This window comes from Alternaria metachromatica (assembly GCF_023757995.1).
Source record: "Alternaria metachromatica strain BMP 0045 chromosome Unknown scaffold_7, whole genome shotgun sequence".
NCBI classification, from domain to species: domain Eukaryota; kingdom Fungi; phylum Ascomycota; class Dothideomycetes; order Pleosporales; family Pleosporaceae; genus Alternaria; species Alternaria metachromatica.
In genome coordinates, this window is record NW_026055498.1 from 1179678 (window position 1) to 1202037 (window position 22360).

Consider the following 22360-nt stretch of genomic DNA (forward strand, 5'->3'; position numbering starts at 1 on the left):
GTGCCGTAGCAAGAGGCGGTCTGCAGGGGCACTCGAGTAGTCTCTTGTTAATCCCTGGAGGTGTTGAGGTACTATTACCACCCGTCCCGGTTAAGCGATGCCAAGCACGACGGAGGACGCTGCCGACTCAAGAGGGCATGGGAGAAGCGCGATCGCTCGATGCGGACGGAGGGTGTTGGAGGGAGGGAGGTCTTGGTGAGGAGGATGCGGAGTGTCGGCGGCGGTGATTGGCTCCGGCGCCGAAATTAGCGTGGGCGCGCATGTTTACGTCGCGTGTTCCTCGTGCACGCCATTTGCGCGTGCATGGCTGTGACAGCTGCCAGTGGCAGCGTCGTGACATCAGCGCTTGGTCGCGCAATCAGTGGCATCAAGGGCTCGATCCATAGGAAAGGCGGAGGTGAGGTCGGTGTAGGTGGGATGCGGGGCCAGGGGCAGCAGCTGGTCCCGCCGTAAATTAAGCAGCAAAGGCGAGTGTGGACCCTGACCAAGAGGGTCTAGCTGGCTGCGGGCCTAGTCCAGGGCCTCCTTGATGCTCCTTTCGAAGGCCGTTGGGGAAATCATTCCCTCTTTTGCGGTCCGTCGCGCTCTTTTCGTGCTGCCGTGAGCTGTTGCGCCGTCGCTCTGACTTTCTTCTGTTTGCATGAATGCCGCCTGCAGAGTAATACCCAGAGAGTCACAGCGTGCACGACTCAAGCCGGCGCCAGCATACTAATTCCACAGAAGTGAAACACGCTCTACACCAGCACCACCGAACCGAGCGCCACAGGTAAACAGGTCTGTTCTTTCTACCTGCCGCGGCGGAGAGCAAATTTCCGCTCCGTCATATCGAACCACCACCGTGAAGACAGCAAACATGTCCAGCGGAAGCATCACCATGGAGGTGAAAGAAGAAGCCGTCGAGCGCGCGCCCAGGTCACACGTGGACAGCTCGCCGCTGCCGACAGACTCGATGGTCACAGTGCCCCTCTCCGAGACGGACGGCAGAACCCCAGAGGAAGAGGAAGGTGCGAGGGAATCGGTGATGCGGCCAGAGATTATAGTTGAGGAGCGAAGAGCATCATCACGAACCAACTCAACGGAAATCCGCAATGCCTTCGGACGCCGCGCCAGCCAATCCAGCGTTGACACGCCCGCCCCGACCAGCCCTACCATCTCAGTGCGGGACACCGACGCACCCGTCTCCCCCAAGACAGCAGCGCCGGACTGCAGGGGGCGGCGTACTAGCAATGGCTCGGGAAAAAGCGAAGAGGTCGACTGGGCTGAGCTAGAGAAAAAGGAAGAACAGGAGCCCGAGGGCGAGGAGGAGGTGTGTAGACCGGCCCCTGTGTGAAGAACGAATGCTAACATATCTAGGCCATGGCCCTGCTGCTCGCCCGACTGGAGCAGGAGAACGAAGCCATCCTCTCAAACTCAAAGTCCAACATGAAGGTCGCCCGCGCCCGCAGCCAGTCCCGGCCCCCCTCCTTCAACCAGCTCAAGCGCCTCGTGGCGGATGACACCGCCACTATGCGCTTCTCCCAGCTGCCCTCGCCGCCCCCCATGACCGAACTCGAGTTCTGGGCTGCCCTCGTACGCGACTACCCACAGACCGTCCACAGACTGCCCACGCTCTGCTTGAATAAGATTCGGGGAGGCATACCAGCGCCGCTGCGGGGCGTCGTCTGGCAGAGTGCAGCTGGCTCGAGGGAGAAGCTGATCGAGGACCAATATGACTCGCTGTGCGGAGAGTCGAGTCCGTACGAGAACATCATCAACAAGGACCTGGGACGCAGTTTCCCCGGTGTGGAGATGTTCAAGGACCCTGAGGGCGAGGGGCAGAAGATGCTCGGCCGCGTGCTCAAGTGCTTCAGCTTGTATGACCACAAGATTGGCTACTGCCAGGGTCTTGGTTTCCTCGTCGGCCCGCTGCTCATGCAGATGGGCGATAAGGAAGCCTTTTGCGTGCTCGTGAGGTACGTCATTGCACTTTCCTCGCAACGTCAGCGACTAACAACACCAGGCTCATGGAAGACTACGATCTGCGCTCGTGTTTCCTGCCGGACCTCTCCGGCCTCCATCTGCGCATCTTCCAGTTCCAGAAGCTGCTCCACCAACACATGCCTCAGCTAGCCCAGCATCTCGACGATCTAGAAGTGCAATCCGCATATCTATCGCAATGGTTCCTGTCGTTCTTCGCTGTCACATGTCCGCTACCCATGCTGTTTCGCATCTACGACGTGCTATTTGCCGAGGGCGCATCCGAGACGATCATGCGGGTAGCCCTCGCGCTAATGAAGCGCAACGAGCAAAAGCTGCTGTCCCTGAGTGAGTTCGAGGACGTGATGCAGTTGCTTTTGGGGCGCCAACTCTGGGACCCATACGGGCGGAACGCGGGGTCGGCGGATGAATTGGTCGGTGATTTCGTTGGTTTCACAAACGACGTGACGCGCGAGCGGTTGCAGGGATTGGAGCAGCAGTACAAGGAGGCCCAGGAGAAGGATTCGTCCAAGCAGCAAGTCCAGAAATCTGCCACGAGCTTCCTGGGCCGCCTGTGGGGTCCCTCCAACTCTTCGACCAAGTCCGTTTCACTCAGCCCGGGTCTCTCCGCGCCTTCACGCCCTGTTAGCTTCCTCAGGCGCTCGGCGTCCAAGCAGAGTCTCGCCTCGACACTCAACTCTACCGCCGAATCCGATGCTTCTGCTGCGACACAAAGTACAGCCATGACGGATATTTCGCGCGCCTCGAATGGCGACGCGCTGTCGATGAAGTCGGGACACGGCTCCATGGCCATGGGCGCATCGTCAAAAGACCGAGACCTACACTATCAAATCGAACAACTCCTCATGTCGGTTTCCCAACTCCAACGCCAAAACAGCGAACTCGAAGCCGCCCTCCAAAAGCAGCGCGAAGACCGCAAAGAAGACCACCGCATCGTCCGCACCGTCGTCGACAAAGTCCGCAAAAAAACCACCACTCTCGCCGCACCCTCAACCCGTTCCTCGCGCCGCCGCACAACAATAACCTCCGCAACCACCCTTCCCCCTTCCTCCTCCGACGACGCCGCCTCCACCCCCGAACTCACAGAAGAAGCCTCTGAAATCGTCGAAACGCTCGAATCCCGGTTTCCAGCCGCCACACTGCACCACCGCGCCTCCTCCATGTTCGAAACAAAAGCCCTCCTCCGCGACAACTTGTCCCGCACAAAAGAGCAACTCGCCAACGAGACCCTGCGCGCCAACGCCCTGGCCCGCGATCTGTCGGACCGCGACGCAGAATTGCAAATCGCACGTGACGCGCTCAAGGATACGAGACATAGGTTGCAAGATAGCTACAACGCAAACCAGCGCCTCGAGAAGTCCATCCAAGAACTGAGGCAGAATGCGCGGAAACAGTCTGCAGCTGCGTCTTGGACAGGTGTCGATCATAGTAGCCATGGGAATGCGCCAGACACACCACCCACACTATCCCGTTCTACAACGAGTGATTCTATCAACACGAGTGGATTGCGGGAATTGAGGCTCGGCAGGACGAATAGCCAGAAGAGCGAGAGGGGAGGGTATTACAATAATTACAACTCGACTGCTCCGCCGGTCCCGTTTTCAAAGAGGAGTAGTTCGCTCGCTACGCAGAGTGTGCTTGCGACTGAGAATAACTCGCCTGCGGATAGTGAGGCGCTGTTACTCGAGTTGGTGAATGCGAAGACGGCGGAGGCGGTTGCGAGACAGGAGTTGGAGGAGATGAGGTCAAGATTCGAGGGTATGAAGAGGGTTATGAGTAGCGGTGGTGGAGCGAATGGAGGGGGGTATAGTGGGAATGGTAGTCCGATGGGAGGAAGTCCCTTCGCGACGCCTACTCAAACGCCGGCTGTGACGCCTAGTCCTGTTCCTAAAGAGGCGGCGAGTGGGACGGGTGGGGGATGGGGATGGGGAGGGTGGAAAAGGACGGTCAGTAGTAATGCGGCGGGGGGCTCTTAGGCTGGGCTCTTTGATGGACGCTGATGGGGGGGGGGGTGGGATATGGAATGGAGGGGAGGGATGTTGGTGTACAGTGTACAGTGTATATACTCATACAATCTGGTCTGCGAGACCAGTACGACGCCTACTCTCGAGATATAGAGAGAGAGGGGCTTATGATCTTCTCAGGCTTCTTTCCTGCCACGGGTGGCAAGAGAATAGATGTGCCTCAAATACGGGTTTAATGTCAACAATTTTCTTCATGAACAATCAATCCTCTTCCTCTTCCTCTCCGCTAGTCTCGTGAAACAGTGATCAGAAATATAGTAGACTATCGTGGAACAGTGATCAGAAAACAGAGCACCTGGAACAGGTTGCCAGGGGAGAGAGCTAACTAATATGTTAGAGGGATGATTTTGTGTGGAGCTGGAGAGCAAGACTTTGTGTGATGAGATGGAGAGGTGGAAAGGGGGCGAGGTTGCGTTGGTAAAGGGATTTGACATGGAAAGAGGGGGTATGTGGTGAGGTCGTCCCGTGTTGCGATGTGTAGTTGGTGAGGTGAGAATAAACCTCCGCTGTTGACTTGTAGCTCAAAGCTACTTCTAAACCTACTAACCCAGCGGTCTGCGTCCCGGCACATGAACGCAACGGCTCATTGCGCTCGCTACACAACGTTCAAATAGACTTTCATGCGTTCTCCAATATATCCCCTCACATACTACACCACCTCCCCCCATCATCAACCCCCCTTCTCCACCCCCTTACACCTCTTAACCCCCGCCCTCGCATTCGCCACCCCCTCGCCAAACCCAATCTTCTTCGCCAACTGCGCTGCTTCCTCATACTTCCTCCTCGCCTCCCCAATCTTCCCTTCCATTTCCAAGAACTCGCCGAGATTATGCGTCGCGACGGCACAGCCCATGTCGCACTCTTCGTTGCTTTCAGAGGAAGAAGACTTGATCTGGGCGGAGAGGGCGAGGGCTCGTTCTGCCCATTGCCGTGCTTGGTCGATGGCGAGGGACCGCGGCGCGGAGTTTGTAACGGGGAAGGAGGTGGGGGCTGAGGACATGGTTATTGCGTTGGAGGAGGTGGGCGGGGTTTGTTGGGCGAGGCAGGTGGATATGTTGTTCACTGGGAGTGGGTTAGTCGGGATGGATGGATGGGTGGGGAGGAGTGTGGGGGGATGTACTCAGGACGACGCTGTGGCATGAGGTTGGTGGACAGAGTTGGAGGGCTTTGACGAAGAGGGGTGCGGCGAGGTAGTGCGAGTCGAACTGCTCGTAGTGTGTTCCGAGGGCTGATTGTGTTAGCATTCCATAAGCGGTATTCGGCCATGTAGCTGCCTACCTTCGAGTACACCGCCCATCTCGTCGTTAGTGAGCCAAGGCCCCTCGCCGTTCTTGACACCGTCCTTCTCCCGCCGTTGTTGCTCCTTGAGTGCGCTCTCCACAGCCTCGACCAGTCTCTTCTCTCCGTTCTCAGGCTCGTTCACATATCTCACGTCGTAGAGCTGGCCCAGCTTCAGATTGATCTGCACCATGTTCTTCTTCACCCTGCTCCTATTCCCATTTGTCCAATGTCTATCCGAGAACTCGTCGACCCATTTCTGGCAATCATTGCGCATAATCTCGAGCACATCGATAGCCAAACTGTAGTATCCCGCATCCTCAAACAGGGCGGCGATGGTGTACTTGACGCCCATGATCTCGTCGCTGAAGGGATCCATGCCCATCTCGTCGGCAAGGGCGAGCGCCTGGCGGAAGTGCTTGTTGGCTTCGCGGATGTCGAGCCATTGGCCGCGGCTGTAGAAGAGGGCTCTGCGCAGCTTCTTTGCGACGGGCTCGGGGAAGTTGTGGTAGGGCTTGATGATGACGTTCTTGTAGTACCACGGTATGTACAAGACGCAGATGCCGGCCACGAGGGCAATGGACCCGATCGCAAAGGGGAACAGCACGGGGCTCTTGTGGTATTGCTCTCGGAACTGCTCCCGCATCGTCGAGCCATGGCGCCGCCCCAGGTGCTGCTGTACTGGCCGCCGGCATCGTGTCAGCGGGGTTTGCGCTTCGCAGCGCGCGATTGCGCTCGTTCGGGGCACGGCGCGGGGGGCCGTCCTGCTCAACATGGTGCGCCGGGCAAAGGCAAAAAGATGTGGGCGATGGCATCTGGCAGTTGGTGGAGCGAGTGCATGACGGAACGAACTTTTAGTGCCCGTCGCGTGCGTTCCGCGTAGGGCTGAGTCCGTCATGACGTAGCCAATCACCAACGCGATGCGGCGCGTTGCCTCAGAACTCACTCACCAACAATGCACTGAAGAGCTCTATCATGTGTGGAAGGTATGCGCTGGCCTTGGTGAGTAGATACAGTCACGTGAAATACAATGCGACAACTGACGGAGACTCCAGAGGCCTTCGGAGGTCCGCCAGCAGCTCGAGCAGTCGCAGATGCCAGTCGAAGAGGCACCCGACGACGACAGCAACGTGCGCCAGAGCTACAACTTCGCACCCGGCTATCATGGGCTTGTATACCGAGCGGACGGTCCCGAGACTGGCGGCCAGGAGGAAGGCGCGACGGAAGATACCAAATACAAACTGCAGTCTATGCAATGGGGTAGGCACATCCACCTATGACCTCGTACGTCACTGACAGCATGCGACAGGTCTCGTACCGTTCTGGACGAAGCGCAACCCCGACTACGGTTCCAAGATGAAGACGATCAACTGCCGCGACGACTCGCTCTTCGAAGACCGCGGCATGTGGACGACCATGAAGAAGAAGAAGCGCTGCATCATCGTGGCACAGGGCTTCTATGAGTGGCTGAAGAAGAACGGGGGCAAGGAGAAACTGCCACACTTTACCAAGCGCAAAGACGGCCAGCTCATGTGCTTCGCTGGGCTATGGGACTGTGTGCAGTTCGAGGACTCGAGCGAGAAGCTCTACACCTACACCGTCATCACCACCGACTCGAACAAGCAGCTCAGCTTTCTGCACGACCGCATGCCCGTCATCTTCGATAACGGCTCAGATGCCATCCGCACCTGGCTGGACCCGACGCGCACAGAGTGGAGCACAGAACTGCAGTCGCTGTTGAAACCATACGAGGGCGAGTTGGAGTGCTACCCGGTCAGCAAAGACGTAGGCAAAGTCGGCAATAACTCGCCGTCTTTTCTCGTGCCAATCAACAGCGCAGCCAACAAGAACAACATTGCCAACTTCTTCGGCAACCAACGAAAGGCTGCTGAGACGAAGGCAGAGGAGCAATCTGTCGACAAAGCACAACATGATCTGGAAGCCTCGACAGACGAGAAGAGCCAGATCAAGGTCGAGCACGACGCTGATGAGACGCGTGTCACAACCAACCGCATGGAAGGTACCGAAGATAACGCGCCATTGCCCATCCCAGCGACGTCGCCAAAAGGCATCAAGCGAGAGCACGACGACGTGACTGATGGCACCGCAGAGTCTGAGCCACAGCACAAGCGCAACAAACCGACCGCGTCTGTCTCGCCTGCCAAAAGCCCTGCGAAGAAGTCAACACCCGCGAAGAAGCAAGGTACCAGAAGCGCCACGAGTAACGGCAGCGCAGCAAAGACGTCCAAGGCGGATGGTTCGCGGAAGATTACATCCTTTTTCAGCAACAAGTGACCGCAAGAATTTGCTTCCAGTATCGAGCATAGGCGGTTTGGCGGTGAAGAATGAGGTCCGTTTAGGCTTCCTGCCTTGTGCGCTATACCGTCCGACCTATAGTCCGGGGGCAAGCCGCAGCGCAGACACACGTGTGCGCGGAGATGCGGTCGTCGAGATGTACATGGTGGAGGATATGAGAGGGAAGCCCTTGCGGAGTGAGCATGTCCGCGGTCGCAGATGGGCGCAAACATAGAAGTACCGTCCTTGCCCCGCGCTAATGGTGGCGGGGACGGGCGAGGGGCCATCTAGCGGCCGTCGAAACCTCCAAAACACTACCAATCCTGCCTGCTGGAGCTTTCAACGCCCTGCGCAACACATCCGGGACGCGTTCCTCCAATGCTTATCCCTGCATGGCCCGAAGATGCGGCGACTTGACTCAATCTACTGAACGCCCTCTTGGCCTTACCCTGCTTGCACCATGTGATCAAATATCAGCTGTCGTCCAAAAAGTAGAACACCAACACCCTAACCATTGCCTTCCGCTCGCTTTCGTATTGAGGAAGCCCTTGTCTAGCAATCTCCCGCTCACTAGCATTGATGCCAAGACTTGTCGCTTCCGCGTTCAACCCTAGCCGTTCGCGTTCCTGACACGATGAACTCCAACATGGCGTCTTTGATGGACCTTGTGTCCCAAAACCAACCCAAATTCCAAACACACCAAGCCCTTGTTCTCGTTGGACTTCAGAACGACTTTGTGACATCAGAAGGTCGACTTCCCGTTGACACCCAGACGGGCTTTCTGGAGCGCATCCAGACTTTGATTCCGAAATTCAGAGAGCTCAGCGGCAATGTCATTTGGGTCCAGACGCTGTACGAAGCCGATCGCATCGCGACTGGCGCCGACACGGGTGCGGGAGATACACTTGTCGTAGAAGGGCTGCTCGACGGCGAGGAAAACAACAATGAAGCTGAGGAAGAGTTAGCCAAGGAAGCAGCGTCGCTGCCAGCGCCATCCAGATCCTCAAAACACAAGGAACGCGCGCTAGCCCTGCTGAAACGCGTGTCTGCACGACGAAAGACGCTGCCAAAGGAAGTCGCAAAAGCCAAGGCTGAGGAAGACGAAGAGCTGTTCCTGTTGAAGAGCGAAAAGAGAACGCCAGCATGCGTGCCCGACACGCGTGGCGCCGAGTTTGCAGATGCTATCGCGACGCAGATCGAGCTACCTGCAGACGTTGTGATACAAACGACCAATTACTCCGCCTTCCAGGGCACCGACATGCTCATAACACTGCGCGCAAGACTCATCACCGAACTCTTCATCTGCGGATGCATCACCAATGTTTCTGTGCTTGCGACTGTCATCGATGCAGCGCGGCATGGTGTCAAGATCCATGTCATAGAAGACTGCTTGGGCTTCCGCAGGGAAAACCGACACGAACTGGCGCTGAAGCGCATGGAAGATTTCTTCAGCACGTATTTGGTCAACAGTGAAGAGATACTCAAGGAGGATACGACGATAATTGCGACAAAGACAACAGCGCCTGCGGATGGCGCGAAGAGCGAGCAGACTATGGAGGAGCGTATGGCTAAATTGTCTCTCGCAAGGGACATCATAGAGAAGAGGGCTGCACAGGGTGCTGCAGGTGCCGCGGAAGATAAGACAGAAGTGGACAAGCCGGAACTTGTCAAGTCGAAGGTTCGAATGAGGAAGAATAGGAAGAGCAAGAAGAAAGCGAAGGACAGAGAAGCATCAAAGGAAGATGGTGAAGAGGCGAATGGCGAGCCGAGCACGACGGCGAACCAGGTTACGAAAGATTCATCTCCGCCAATCACTACGGCACCGACAGTCATACCACAGTCCGCATCGGCTGAGCCTCAACGAATGTCCAAGATTGCGAAAGCCGGAAGTGTGGCAGATTTGCGGCAGAAGGATATCAAGCAGCATATGCTCAAGAATGCTAGCTCGGTACCTGCATTATCCGCGAAAGCTGGTGATGAGAAGGAGAAGAACAGGTTGACTGAGCTCTCGGATCGCGTGCGCATGTCACTCACTAGGGCACCAAAGTCTGAGTCGGGGTCTGAGTCAAAGAGAGGGTCCATCAGTTCTGCAAAGCCTGCACCAACCACCCCGAAGCAAGACGACAGGGAAATCAAGCTACCGACTGTAGAAGCTGCATGGCCAGAACAACCTCCTGTCAGCACGCCAGAAGCCAGTTCGCCATCATCAACAAAGACACCTACAAAAGCCGCAACGATGGGTAAGCCGCCCAAGTTGCAGTCACTCGCAACGTTCCCCGTCCTAGGGCCTGGCGATCACATTGCAGAAGGCGACTCACGCATCATCCACGATTTCTTCCCCGCCGACTTCTTCCACCCATCCGAACCATCAAAACCACTCAGAGACACCATCTTCACCCAACTCTACAACGAAGTCCGATGGCAAAAGATGCTCCACCAACAAGGCGAAGTACCCCGTCTAGTATGCTGCCAGGGCGCCTTCGGCGACGACGGCTCGATGCCCGTATACCGGCACCCATCCGACCAAACCCTGCCCCTGCTGCGCTTCTCCCCCAAAGTCCACATCATACGAAAGCGCGCCGAGGCGCTCGTCGGTCACCCATTAAACCACGTGCTAATCCAACTCTACCGCTCCGGCAACGACTTCATCTCCGAGCACTCGGACAAGACGCTCGACATCGCAAAAGGCTCCTCCATCGTCAACGTAAGCTTCGGTTCGCAACGCACCATGCGGCTCCGCACCAAGAAAGCCGAATCACAAGCAAAACCAGAAGAAGAAGAAGAAGACCCCTCACCCGCGTCCTCACCACGCTCAACCCAGCGCGTCCACCTCCCCCATAACTCCATGTTCACCCTCGGCCTGCTCTCAAACGCAAAATGGCTCCACGGCATCCAACCCGACAAGCGCCTGCCCGCCGAACGCAGCGAAACGGAAAACGCATATGGAGGCATACGCATCAGTCTGACGTTCCGCCACATAGCCACGTACCTCGACTGCCGCAGCACCATCATCTGGGGCCAAGGCGCGACGTCGAAAACGCAACGCGACGCCGCGGATATCGTTGCGAATGACGAGGCAGAGTCTAAACGCCTCATCACTGCCTTCAGCCGCGAGAATCACAACGTCGAGTTTGAGTGGGAGAAGTGGTATGGTGAGGGTTTTGATGTTTTGCACCTCCATGAGCCACCGCCGGGTGAAGATACACCGCTGCTTTTCCTATCCAACAACCGTGTAGAGAACGAGCAGGTGGTTATCTGTCTAGCGGAATCGAAAGTGCCGTTTACGCTTGTTGAAGCACCGGATCTAGATTCGTCGTTTGAACAAAACCGCCAAATCACCTTCCGGGATGTCGACGTCCAGCATTCGGAGATTCACACGCCGATGGGTATATTACTGTACCTAGACCGATATCACCCCCTCGATAAAAGCCATTCTGCGAATTTGGCGAGCGCGAATGCGTTTCCGGTTATACTGTTAGCGGAGGAGATTTTGGGGGTTTGGCGGAATCAGCAGGACCCAAGGAGGATTGGAGGAATCGAGGGGAGGGGGGAAATACGGGGGGATATAACTCCTCCTGCTTCTACTCCTACTTCTACTCCTACTCCTACTACTCCTACTCCTACTACCACCACCACTAACTCCACCTTACAGAACCTCCTAGCACGCCTAGAAGAAACCATAGAGAGGAACGGAGGACCGTTTGTAGCGGGGAGTAGGTTTAGTGTTGCGGATGCGTTTGTTTGGCCGGTTGTACATGGTTTGGTTGGGGAGTGGGAGGGCTGGAGGGTGGGTGGGAGTGGGAAAGATGAGGATGGTGGTGTGAGATTTGCAAAGTTGGATGAGTGGTATCGCGGGTGTTGGAAGAGGAAGGCGTGTGTTAAGAAGGTGGCAGAGAGGCTGGCTGTGTCGGGGAAGGGGAAGGTTGGCGGGGAGGAGGGGAAGGAGAAAGTCTAGGTAATGGGGATTTGAAGTTGGTGACAGTTGGATATGCGGTGTAGTTATATGGTAGATGTTGGAGATGTGTATGTTGTGTTCTCATTAATTACTATGGTTGAGGTTGTACACCGCTCCTTCAGCTATCAAAACCATCATTCTTGCTCAAATCCAAGCCATCAAGGAAACTCAAACGTAACCTTTTTCCCACTCCCTTTCTTCGTCTCTACCTTCGCTACCACTCCCTTCCACCCTTCTTCACCCACCACCCCAAACGCCCCAACCCACCTCTCCGCAACCATAACCGCATTCCCCCACCTAACCCTCTTCCACCCCCCTTTCCTAAACTCATACAGAAGAATATGGCTTAAAGTATGTATATCCCTCCTCGCCCTCGTCAAGGCCTCCGTCGTCGTCCTTCCCCCCATCCCCATCCCCATCCCCCTACCCATCCCACCCCCCTCCAAACTCGGCATCATACAAAGCGCATCCTTCAACCTCTCTTTGTCTCGGATGAACCTGTTCTGCTGACTCAGATCATGGGAACGAGAAGGCGTAGAAGGAGGAGGATGCACATACCCCGCCGCCAACCCATAAATCCCCCACCCGAAAGACTCTTGTGGTAGATCACCCACAGACAGAATCTCCTCCAAGACAACGACGGAACTGTCCCAGAGGAGGGTGAAGAGGTCGAGATCCGTTTTTGAGGAGCTGTGTGGTTGGGTGGTGTAGGTGCTATAAGTACTGTCTTGGGCGGCGGCGAGGGAGAGGGCGAGGGATTTGAGGGTTGGGGAGGAGGGGTATGTGGGGAGCGGTGGTTTTGGGGAGCGGATGAAGACTGATGTGGTGGGGAGGGTGGTGTAGGGCCCGTGAAGAGTGATTAGGGCTTTGGCGTGGTGCAGGAGGTGGAGGAAGCGGGTGGTGTTTGTCATGTGGATGGCGGAGGCGAGGATTTCTTTGTTGGGTGGGAGGACGGATATTTCGTTGTTTCTTGGCGGAGGATGGCTGTGAGACCGATTGGGGATGGCGGGGGTGAGGATGCCTTCGTTGGATGGAAGAACGGGTACTTCGCCATCTAATGTGGGAATTTGGTTGCGCGACTGACTGGAAGTCTCTGTTGATGGTGTGGGGTTCTTAGCCATACCGTGATCAGTATGGCTGCCTGGTGTGAACGCGGTATTACTAGTCATGAACTATAACGTAGCTGAACAGGGACTGTTGAGATTGTGATGGTATAGCGAAGTCTCGCGTGTGAGGCTGAGAGCTCAGGAGCGGTGGGTGGAGATACAATTGTGGGTGACGTGAATGACAGCCAGCGTTGGTGAATGTGTTTCGCGCAGGTGACGCCACGCTCCAAGATGCTCTCACGCTTTAGTTCTTCTGACGACTGACCTAGTGACGTTGGAGCGCGTGTCCGTCAGAGCGCCGCGACATGGTGAGTCGATGAGACATAGCGTTCATGACACGGTGTATCGCCGGGTGTCTTTGACCGCTTGAAGTGAGAATGTGGCCCGTTTGCTCAACTGAGATAATGGAGATGGCGGTGAGACATACGGTACTCATTGCGAGTGTTCACTCGGGCACTCGGAATACAGGGCTCAGAATACTCCCGCGAGTGAAGCTATGTCTAAGGCTGTCGCGCAGTTGAAGTCTCGGAGGTGCCTCAGGAAGCTTCGCAGGGCCCTCGTACTGTTGCTGAACCGTGACAGTGTGTATAATCTGACCCTCTGGAGTTTCCGGTACATCATCGTCTGTAACGACGATTTTCGGCGGGGACAGGTTCTCTTCCAGGTCTATGTCGTGGGGTCCATGGATCTGTATAGTAGTCATGGTACCAGGAATTGTAGGGACTAGATCAGAAGGGCTCAAGCTACGGCGATATCCGCGGCGATGTTTTTTTCGTATGCGACCACCTTCTTGTGAAGGATAGTAGTTGCGGCCGCGTTCTTCGCGAGGTGCGTCGGCTAGACCCATCTTCCATAGACAGTGACGGACGAGCGGACGGAGTGTTGCGATGCTGCCTGCGGTGATGCCGATTCCGGGTTCGATAGTGCTCCACAAGGCGACGTCGGTGGTAGCATACAAGAAGTCTGGGCCTTGAACGAGTGTGTGAATGTACGCCATACGGATCGCTGTACCGGTGCTTCCAATCGCTGCGAATGCAAGGATGCCCGCGACCAATAGCTTTGTCTTGGTCCTCATTTCCAAGCCCCAGACGATGAAGAAAGGAAGCAAGCCGAATGCCCAATCAGCCATTGCGTTGATGGAGGCGAGGGCATAAGTAATCCCCAGAGTTGGCCCGTTGTGTATGCATCTGTCTGAGGCGGGATGCACGTTCCAAAAGTCCGAAACTGGATCCATTAGCGGATTTGACAACGAGCGCGCTTGATTGATGCTTACTAGGAATGCATTGAAGCAAGACTAGAAAGAAGTAGACAAGACCGCATAGTACAGTGCCTAGCATGAGTATTCTGATGGCCCAGATATGCCAGCGCTCAATCGCGACCCGCAGGTAGAAGTAGCCGATGGCAAACTTGAGCAGACAGTTCGCTATCACGTAGAACAGCTCGCACAGATACCAGAACTGCATCGAGTCAGATGTCAGATAATGTGATGAGATCGTTAGACTGACCAAGAGTGCTGTCTTCGCATCGCTATCGCTTAACTCCCATCGATGGCGACCAGTTCCGTGCATCGCGGCAATGATCTGACATGGTAGGTACACAGTGAACGTCAACTACAAGCTTGATCAGCATAATCTCCGATTGAACACGAGACGCGACCACTTACTAGTGCCGCAACCATGTACGAGTCATCTTTTCCCCATGTCTTCATCAGTACTGCGCGTACGTAGATCCGTAGGAGAACAGTCGTCCATGTGAGCACAAAGAACAGTGCAGCCACGGCGAACACTTCGGGACTGCGGTCGTCTTTGCTCATGTCGGAGATGCTTTCCGGCTATCAAAGCTTCGTTGTGTTTCCGTTAAAGCGATGCGATCTCTCATAGCTACCGACAGTCGTTGATCCGAAGTATTGCTGGCCGTATCCTACGCGTTGAGAAACTTCATCGACAAACAACGAGATGCCGAGGAAGGCTCCAATATTAGCAGACCCTGGAGCATAGGGACCGTTGATAGTCGTCCTAGGCGCGTAGTCTCCGAAACTGGCCAGAAGCCCTGCCGCGCAAGACCAGTGGAAGCCAACGACCCACTATTGAAGATCGCGTTCTTAACCGAGTCATGAACGATGTGCCGGACGGTCTATTCGTTGCGAAAGAGCGGTAACTTCGATGGCGGCCTCTTAGGCTGCATACCTCAGCTGCCAACCTCAACACGGAGGCATCTCCTCAGGACAAGCCACACGGTTAATATCATGCAAGTAACTTTTGACATGTTCGGTCGAGACGTGAACTGCCAGAAGACTAGGTGGTAGATCTGCAGATTGACTTTGTGCAGACATCATCGGTACCGACCGGAGGGCCAACCGTTGAGATGCGGAGGGAGACTCCTAGCGGCGGCTTCAGGCTGGGAGAAGATGATACATGGCATGCGCTGCCACGGCCAAGGCAAAGATCCGAATCCGAAAGCCGTGATGGCCCAACGCGGGTTGAAGCAGTCTAATGTTTTGGAGTTGTGGTTAGGCGGGTCTGGGCAGGACGGCGATTGCCGTGCCGCGGCTGATCGGCACAGGGATACCCGTTGAGCGAAAGTGTTAACCTGGCCTGGCCACATGGCAGTGCGGTACGCCATCTTCAAGACCTTTCAATTTTGTAATCTACTCGTCATTGTCACCGCGATCGCCACAATAGCATCACGACTTCGACGTTTTGAGGAGCGAAGAGCGAGAGGTTTGGCATCGCAAGCGCTGACATCGCAGTTCCCCATCCCGCCAGCCGTTACGCCATGTTTTAGGGCCGATTGCGTGCTGTCCAAGCCACGAGGACAAACCCCTATCATCGACAATGCGATTATTCACCCTCTCCTCACAGCTTGCCAACGCTCTGGCGGAGTCTGTCGCTTATTCGCAGCACGGGTTGCGACAGATCACGGTATCACAAACTTCCAGGACGCGTTACTCCCATCCCATCTCGGTAGGCTTATGTATACTCCCTGATTGATCCGCAGACAATCTTCAACTCAAATGCAATCCATTCATCCTCCCGGCCATTGCTAGACGTCTTGATTCGTAACAATGGCTTGCCGGACAGGTAAGCAAGGTTGCAGATGCCGGCAAACTGCTTGCGTCGGGTAGAGACATCGAATTGCTGTCTTGAGCACAGTCGCACACCCGCGAATATAATGGAACACAACCGTTCGGATCTCATCCTCTCACCGTTCCTTCCAAGTCGTATTTCAACCATCTCTTTGTATACTCACTACACCAAGGGTGTCCATAACAGCGATCTGTATCCAAAGATTCCCTTTTTGTTTGTTTGTTGATATGACTACCCAAGCTTATAGCACTTGCGCCCTTCCGGAAGGTCTTCGCTACTATCTTCTTCGTGGCAGCGTGATGGTTCCGCTGGTACCAGTAGACCAGCTGCCTTTCCAGCTACAAGGAATCCCACGTCAGTTGACCCATCGCCAGATCTCGGACGGAGCCTGGAAGCTTTGCTCAGAGACAGACGAGATTCCTTCGGCTCTATTGATCCACGCGCCCACATCCAGCAGCTTCTCGCCTCGCTCCACTACGACGACGCAGTCACGGTACCTGGCACCAGACCATCATGTACGTGCGGAGCCGCAAACAATGCCCGTGAGCGGCACTCGCTCTCCTAGACTATCTCAGCAGCTCCCAGCTATCGTAAGCTCGCCAGAACCACCTCGTCCAACCCCTACCGCTACTATCGAACGCCCGTCCTCACTCACCGACACCTTCGCCTCCATCTACCAGAAAGATGCGCAGCGCCTCGGATACCGCGTGCCCCACCCTTCTGGCATCGAGCCCGACCCATCCAAGAAAGAGTACTGCACACACTGGATTAAGACAGGGGAGTGTGACTGGACAGCCATCGGGTGCAAGTTCAAGCACGAGATGCCCGGTATCGAGAAGCTACGTGAACTGGGTTTCATTAGAGGCATACCGAAGTGGTGGAAGGAGAAGTCGGCTATCGGTCCCAGGCCGCCTACCTGGATGCAGCGAAGGCTGGCGGCGAATGAGGATGCAGACCATGATGGCGCGATATCGGAGGCAAGAGTCTTTCCCGACCCTTCGACATTTCGAACGAGGAAGAGTGAAGAGCGTGATCTACTCGATGACGACGTGCAGAAGCCGCGTAGTATTTTCAAGAGGAGCCCGTCTCCGAGACCGGCTGCATTGGGACGATTGACTCCTCCACCAGCGACAGCCCCGCAATCGCTTCGTCGTGCTAGCCAAGTATCAGATCTGCTCATCGATCTTGACGATACTCCTGCGCCTCCACCTAGCCCTGAGTCATCTCGCACTTCAGTAGCCAGTTCGGGATCCAGTGAGGTGCAGATCCCCTCCAGTCGCCCCTCTACCTCGCCACCATCGTCTCCTAGCATCGAGTGTAAGACCTCGTCACCGATCGATAGCAGAATTCCCCCCAAGACTTCCGTTCTTAAGAAGATACCAAACCAGGATTCCACCACCCGACGCCACTCCCAGCTCTCATGGGCCTCTGATACCGAAGACGACACCCCCGTCCCCACCAAGCCCACCACCAAACCCCCTCGACCAGCCCAACAACGACGTAGACCCGCTCCTCGCGGCGATAGCAGACGCGCTGCCGCAACTTCTACGACTCCGACTAAGCACTCTGGTCTCGCAGCTTCTAAGCATGCCACTAATGATCACGCAGTAAACAACAGTGTCAGCCATGGCAAGAACGCGAACCGTAAGATTCACGGTAAACATGTGGAAGATGTCGGCGTACCAGAGCTACATGCCAAGATTGAGCAGTTGCGGAGGGAGGCGCATCAGAAGGAGATGGTGAGGAAGGGTGCTGTCATGGCGGTACCTGCAGCTGGCAGACGAACAGCTGTGTGAGTGGGAGAGGTGTGCGGCGGTGGTGTGTGATGACGCGTGGGCACATGCTGTGTGACGATGCTCGGCACGAGGTGGTAGGTGATGAGTGTGTTGTACGAAACGCGAATATTTGGGGGTTAGAGGTAGTATAGCTGTATAGGATGATTCTGTTGCATACGACTGTCCGCTTTTCCTACTTTCCTTTAGATGGACTTAGGTGAACTTGTTCTTTGACGAATTCAGTTTTACAACAACACTTGTCTGACATGACGTCAGATGCATCGCCCGAGACATTGCGCCTGTATTCATCGCCGAAACGGGTCGGAGTGAATCGCCCTTTCACTATCGATTAGTCTGTCCCCATGAACGAGGCAGCAGTCCCTAAGCGCACTGACGTGATTTTTCCGAGCTTCCTCACTCTACATGATGCCCTTCACATTTCCAGACCCACTCCACGCTTGCTGCACCTCGATTGAGATCGCTCAACCGCAAGCTTGGAGCAAACAAACCGCCCGCAGAATCACTATGACAGAGCACACGCTCTCCTCAACTACCGCCAACAGCGCCTACCGCAAGTTGCAAATGAAGGCTGCCGCAGTGGAGATGCCAGTTCCAGTCGTTCAAGACGCCAGGTTCTTCACACTGCTGAACCGCGACGTACGCATGAGCATCTACGACTTTCTGTATGGATATCTTCCCCCATTGCGATACAAGAATCCCCGGACGCCTGGACGTGGGCCTGGTATGATACTGGCTTGTAAGCAGGCAAATTTGGTATGTTGTTGCCGTCATCTTGTACGAAGAAAAGTTTGAACACCGTCTACCTTTCCTCAAATGAGATGCTGTCAAAGCAGTGTATGCGGGGAGCTAGGCTAACATGTCACAGGAGCTTTCGGAAGCAGCGGCTCGCCATCTGAAGAAGCATCTCGATAGATTCTCCCAGAGGTTCGAGAAAGAGCATGGGCATGCGATCAAGTTGTTCGGCAGCATACCGCTTTATCAGGGGTGGGAGGCGCTGCGGACCATCACGCTCACACTGGATATCGACTTCTTTGCTGAGGCTCTAGCAGAGATTGCGATGATACCCGAAGCTGAGAAGGATAATTGGCGTCGTGGAGAAGTTTTAGAGAAGCTCGAGCTGAACATCGATACAGAGAGGAAGGGCAAAATCCCACAGTGGCGCGCACTCCTGCTTCATCCATTCGACAAAGTCACACTACTAATTACCGACGCATCCCGGGACAAAGACAGTGATAAGACCGTTCAGCTTGAAAAGTACAGCCACGTCGTCGACATATTGCGAGACAGCCTCGCAGACATGGGCGACCAAATCGCCTACGACTGGCTCATGTTTCAAGACGCGCTAGACTGGGATGCCATATGTGAACAAGAAGACGAATATCTACCAGCTCCTCAGCGCGAATGGTACAAGACCGCAGAGCTTTTCCGCTTCGCGCGCGTGCAGTACAAGCGGCTTAGCGATGGGGACTGGAGAGAAGAAGTCGAGCAAGCAGGTCTGCTAGGGAACAAGACCCGCCGCCGTATCCAGACCAAGCAAATAAACTTCGCTTGGAACTTCCTGCCTACCACCATAACCGTCCCAAAGAAATTTGTTGGTAAGAGACACACCTATACCGCGGAACATGCGGAGGAAATGCGTAAGACAGATCAGCTCCGCGAGCTCAAGTACGAAAACCAGTGGCCGCACAAGTACGAAGTGGCTGCTGCGGATGGACTCATCGGCGAGATGGGCATTCGTCATCCCAAACGCTGGATCTTGGCTAGTGAAGAGTATTGCGAATACTATGGTTTGATGGAGCAGTTGAAAGAGGCAGAAGACGTGGAGAGCAAGGGCATTGGGATGGCGCTGTGGAAGGCGAAACCAAGGGCTAAGAAATCGGAGGCAGAGGAAGGGGCTGACGGGACTGCTGACGTAGAGGCTGAGGAGGAAATTGACGAGGATGTTCAGGAGGAAGTCAAGGAGGACGTTGTGGACTATATTGAGGAAGATATTGAAGATGACGAAGATGATGACGAATATAGCGATGAGGATGATGACGAAGACGAAGACGAAGATACAGACGAAGATAGCGAGGGTGAAGATGGCACCGAAGAGGAAGATCAAGTTGAGATTGAGGACGAGGACGGCCCTGGCTTTCAGCCTGTGGTTTACGATCGGAGACAAACTAGGATCACCGATTTCTGGAAGAAGGTATAGCGTGCCAGGGCATAACGATACGATGGTGGGGGTGGATCGCTTGCTACAGTCTTCAAAGGTTTTCACAAAACAGAGTCCGCAGGATTGGCTAGCTGGTTGGATACCAGATAAACAAGTCTTTCAATTGAACGAGTGTGTATCTAACAACCTCCCCTTCTTAAATCCCTATTCCCCCTTCTTCCCCCTAGTTCCAAAGTATCTCTTCATCTCCTCTAGCTGCGGTAGTTGACAGTGACATGGCACTTGTCACAGTTACCAGTTCCATAGCTGCCATGCGACTTTCCGCAGTGAGCCAAGATATACTCGGCCTTGTCCTTGATAACCTGACCCCGCACTGCCTGCTGGCCAGAGCCGTTGGTAGCGTACTTGATGAAGCAGCTACCCTGCGAAAACTCCTGCTGGTCGTTGTAGTAGGCGTTCACGTCGATTCTGGCGATGCCGACGTAGCATTCGCTTAGGTTGGGGGAGCGGCTGGAGCCGTCGCAGCTGGGTGAGTGGGTTAGGAGGGTTGAGGATGATGGGTAGATGGGAGGTTGCCCAGGTGATGTGAGGGGAAGTAGGGAAGGGGAGGTGGCTTACTTGTCGGAGTAGGCCAGAGCAGTGCTGCTGAGAGCGAAAAGGGCGAATGCGATTTTGGCGAACATGATTGATTGATGGTTCTGAGTGTTTGTGATGGTAATGGATGGGAAGTTGATGTGTTTGATGTCTGTAAATCGCTGTGCGGACGCAGTATTTATAGACAAAATGTATGCGTACAGGAAGACTCGCACACGCCGCCCCCTAGCTGACTGAGCCACGCTGTCCTTACTATTTTGGAAGTGAAGATACCGGTCAGAGTGCGTCGATGCTGATGTGCATGATGGTCTGAGGCATGCGTGTTTGGGATGAGGCCCCCCATATGCTCGATGCACACGCTTCGGCTACAACTCCGATCTGGAGATCATGTTCCTAAAATGTAGGTTAAGAGCCCCTAGGATTCGTCTCCTTTGGTGATGAAGGAGTAACAACCCAGTGAAACCTCGCGAATTACGATGCCTCCGCAGCATAGGTTTTGATGAAAGCAGTCTGCCTTTCGTACTTCAAGTGACACACAGTAAACACAGCCTTACGTCTTGGAGTGCACGTGAAATTCCGTAGCCCACTGCTAACGAGAGATGCAACCGGAAGGTGCTCCGCTGTTAGACGCAAACGTAGAGACGTGTCGAGAGATCCGCCCACTTCGGATAATCCGGGAAGCGCCGATCAGGAACGAACGCCTGATCCGGTCGATCGCAGAACCTAGCATCACGATGTCGCAGTAGCTCTGGTATCCTGACGTTACAATATGGTGCCATGATGCAAGTAAGCAGGAAGCACATCACGTCTCGTTGGTTAAGTTTGAAGTAGTAGGTGGTGAAGGTTTGCGGGCCGTAGTGTACATGCCTCCAGCCTTACGGACGTACGGCTCCGGCATTAGCTTGATGTATGTGCATTAGCATCCGTCCAAAACACGATAAGCTTCCGAAGGGTCCAAAAGCTTATGGCGCAGATGGACCACGCAGGCTGACGTGAAGCAGTTACTTTTGCAGCAAGCTCATCGATGAAGAGCATGAGACTGACCCAGACTGCGATCTGGTATTGATCCGTGCTCGTCATCGAAGCTTTGCGTCAAACTCATAGTCGTACCGATATCCCAGCAGAGTTATCGTAAGCCTCCCAAACAAGCTACGGAGAAGCATTGCCCAGGAACGGCTAAACGAGTAAACGAGGGGCGCGAGGTGATGTACACCAAGGCTATCGTGTAAAAGGCGGGGAACCAGGCGCTAAGACATCTGAGTGGATCGTGAGGCACGCTTTAGTACTAAATAGTTAGGTGTTTGTGACGAAGAGGCCGGAATGGGCTGTCATCCCGTAGCTAGCTGGCAAACTGCAGCGGCGCGGCGCGATACTGGCGTTGTTGACTAGAAAACATTTCTATAATGAGCTAGCATAAACGCAGAGTGTGTGGACATACCGTACGATTAGTGATGGAGAGGCCGTCCGTAGCGAAGCCCGGATGCGCTCGTACCTAGCTATGAGAAAGGCCTTCCTCCGTGCGATCTCAATTGGATTGGAAGTTCATGGGTATCTCGTTTCAGATAAAGCAGGTTATAATTGAATGAGTGTGTACATATCTAGGTAATGACTGACTGCTGTAAAGACTGTGTTTTGAAATTCGTACCATGAGTATAAGACAACGCTCTGCCTTCATCGCGCCTTATAGTTGACCGTGACATGGCACCCGTCACAGTTGTCCGTCCCAAAGCTGCCTTTGTGATGTCCGCATTCATTTAAGATGCGCGTTGCTACATCCTTGATTTTCTGACCAGACACAGGGTGTGACACACTCGCCTTGTCATTCGTTGCGTACTTGACGTAGCAGGTTCCGTAGGAGAACTCTTGGTCGTGGCTGTAGGTGAGGCCTGCGTTGATGTTGTTGGCAATGGCATCGCGGCATTCGGCGATGAGAGGCGAATTGGTGGATCCCTTGCAGCTGAGAAGGTTAATACCTTCGATTAACGGTGACGGCAAGATGATTGTGATGGAAAGAGGTAGTAAAGAAAGCGCGCGTATCTTACTTGTTCGTGTAGGCCATAGCGCCGCTGCTGATGGCGAGCAGGGTGATGG

At 54.8% G+C, this 22360-nt stretch overlaps 6 protein-coding genes across 6 annotated transcripts; 5 read left to right on the top strand and 1 right to left on the bottom strand.

Moving 5' to 3' along the window:
- Window positions 1-853: 853 nt before the first annotated feature.
- On the top strand, window positions 854-3953 carry J4E83_004388 (uncharacterized protein; the record flags this gene model as incomplete). Its single annotated transcript, XM_049331317.1, has 3 exons — window positions 854-1306; window positions 1354-1952; window positions 2000-3953. The coding sequence occupies 3 exons, from the start codon at window positions 854-856 to the stop codon at window positions 3951-3953; spliced, it is 3006 nt and encodes a 1001-aa protein (XP_049189863.1).
- Window positions 3954-6254: 2301 nt separating this feature from the next.
- Window positions 6255-7574, top strand: J4E83_004389 (uncharacterized protein; the record flags this gene model as incomplete). The annotated part of the gene is made up of 3 exons (XM_049331318.1): window positions 6255-6281; window positions 6335-6539; window positions 6589-7574. 3 exons carry the CDS (start codon window positions 6255-6257, stop codon window positions 7572-7574), a joined length of 1218 nt encoding a protein of 405 aa, XP_049189864.1.
- A 646-nt stretch (window positions 7575-8220) lies between these two features.
- J4E83_004390 (uncharacterized protein) lies at window positions 8221-11529 on the top strand (the record flags this gene model as incomplete). Its single annotated transcript, XM_049331319.1, has 2 exons — window positions 8221-10929; window positions 11227-11529. The coding sequence occupies 2 exons, from the start codon at window positions 8221-8223 to the stop codon at window positions 11527-11529; spliced, it is 3012 nt and encodes a 1003-aa protein (XP_049189865.1).
- A 1551-nt stretch (window positions 11530-13080) lies between these two features.
- Window positions 13081-13764, bottom strand: J4E83_004391 (uncharacterized protein; the record flags this gene model as incomplete). The annotated part of the gene is made up of 1 exon (XM_049331320.1): window positions 13081-13764. One exon carries the CDS (start codon window positions 13762-13764, stop codon window positions 13081-13083), a length of 684 nt encoding a protein of 227 aa, XP_049189866.1.
- A 2493-nt stretch (window positions 13765-16257) lies between these two features.
- On the top strand, window positions 16258-17517 carry J4E83_004392 (uncharacterized protein; the record flags this gene model as incomplete). The annotated part of the gene is made up of 2 exons (XM_049331321.1): window positions 16258-16263; window positions 16300-17517. 2 exons carry the CDS (start codon window positions 16258-16260, stop codon window positions 17515-17517), a joined length of 1224 nt encoding a protein of 407 aa, XP_049189867.1.
- A 582-nt stretch (window positions 17518-18099) lies between these two features.
- Window positions 18100-19714, top strand: J4E83_004393 (uncharacterized protein; the record flags this gene model as incomplete). The annotated part of the gene is made up of 2 exons (XM_049331322.1): window positions 18100-18105; window positions 18383-19714. 2 exons carry the CDS (start codon window positions 18100-18102, stop codon window positions 19712-19714), a joined length of 1338 nt encoding a protein of 445 aa, XP_049189868.1.
- Window positions 19715-22360: the final 2646 nt, after the last annotated feature.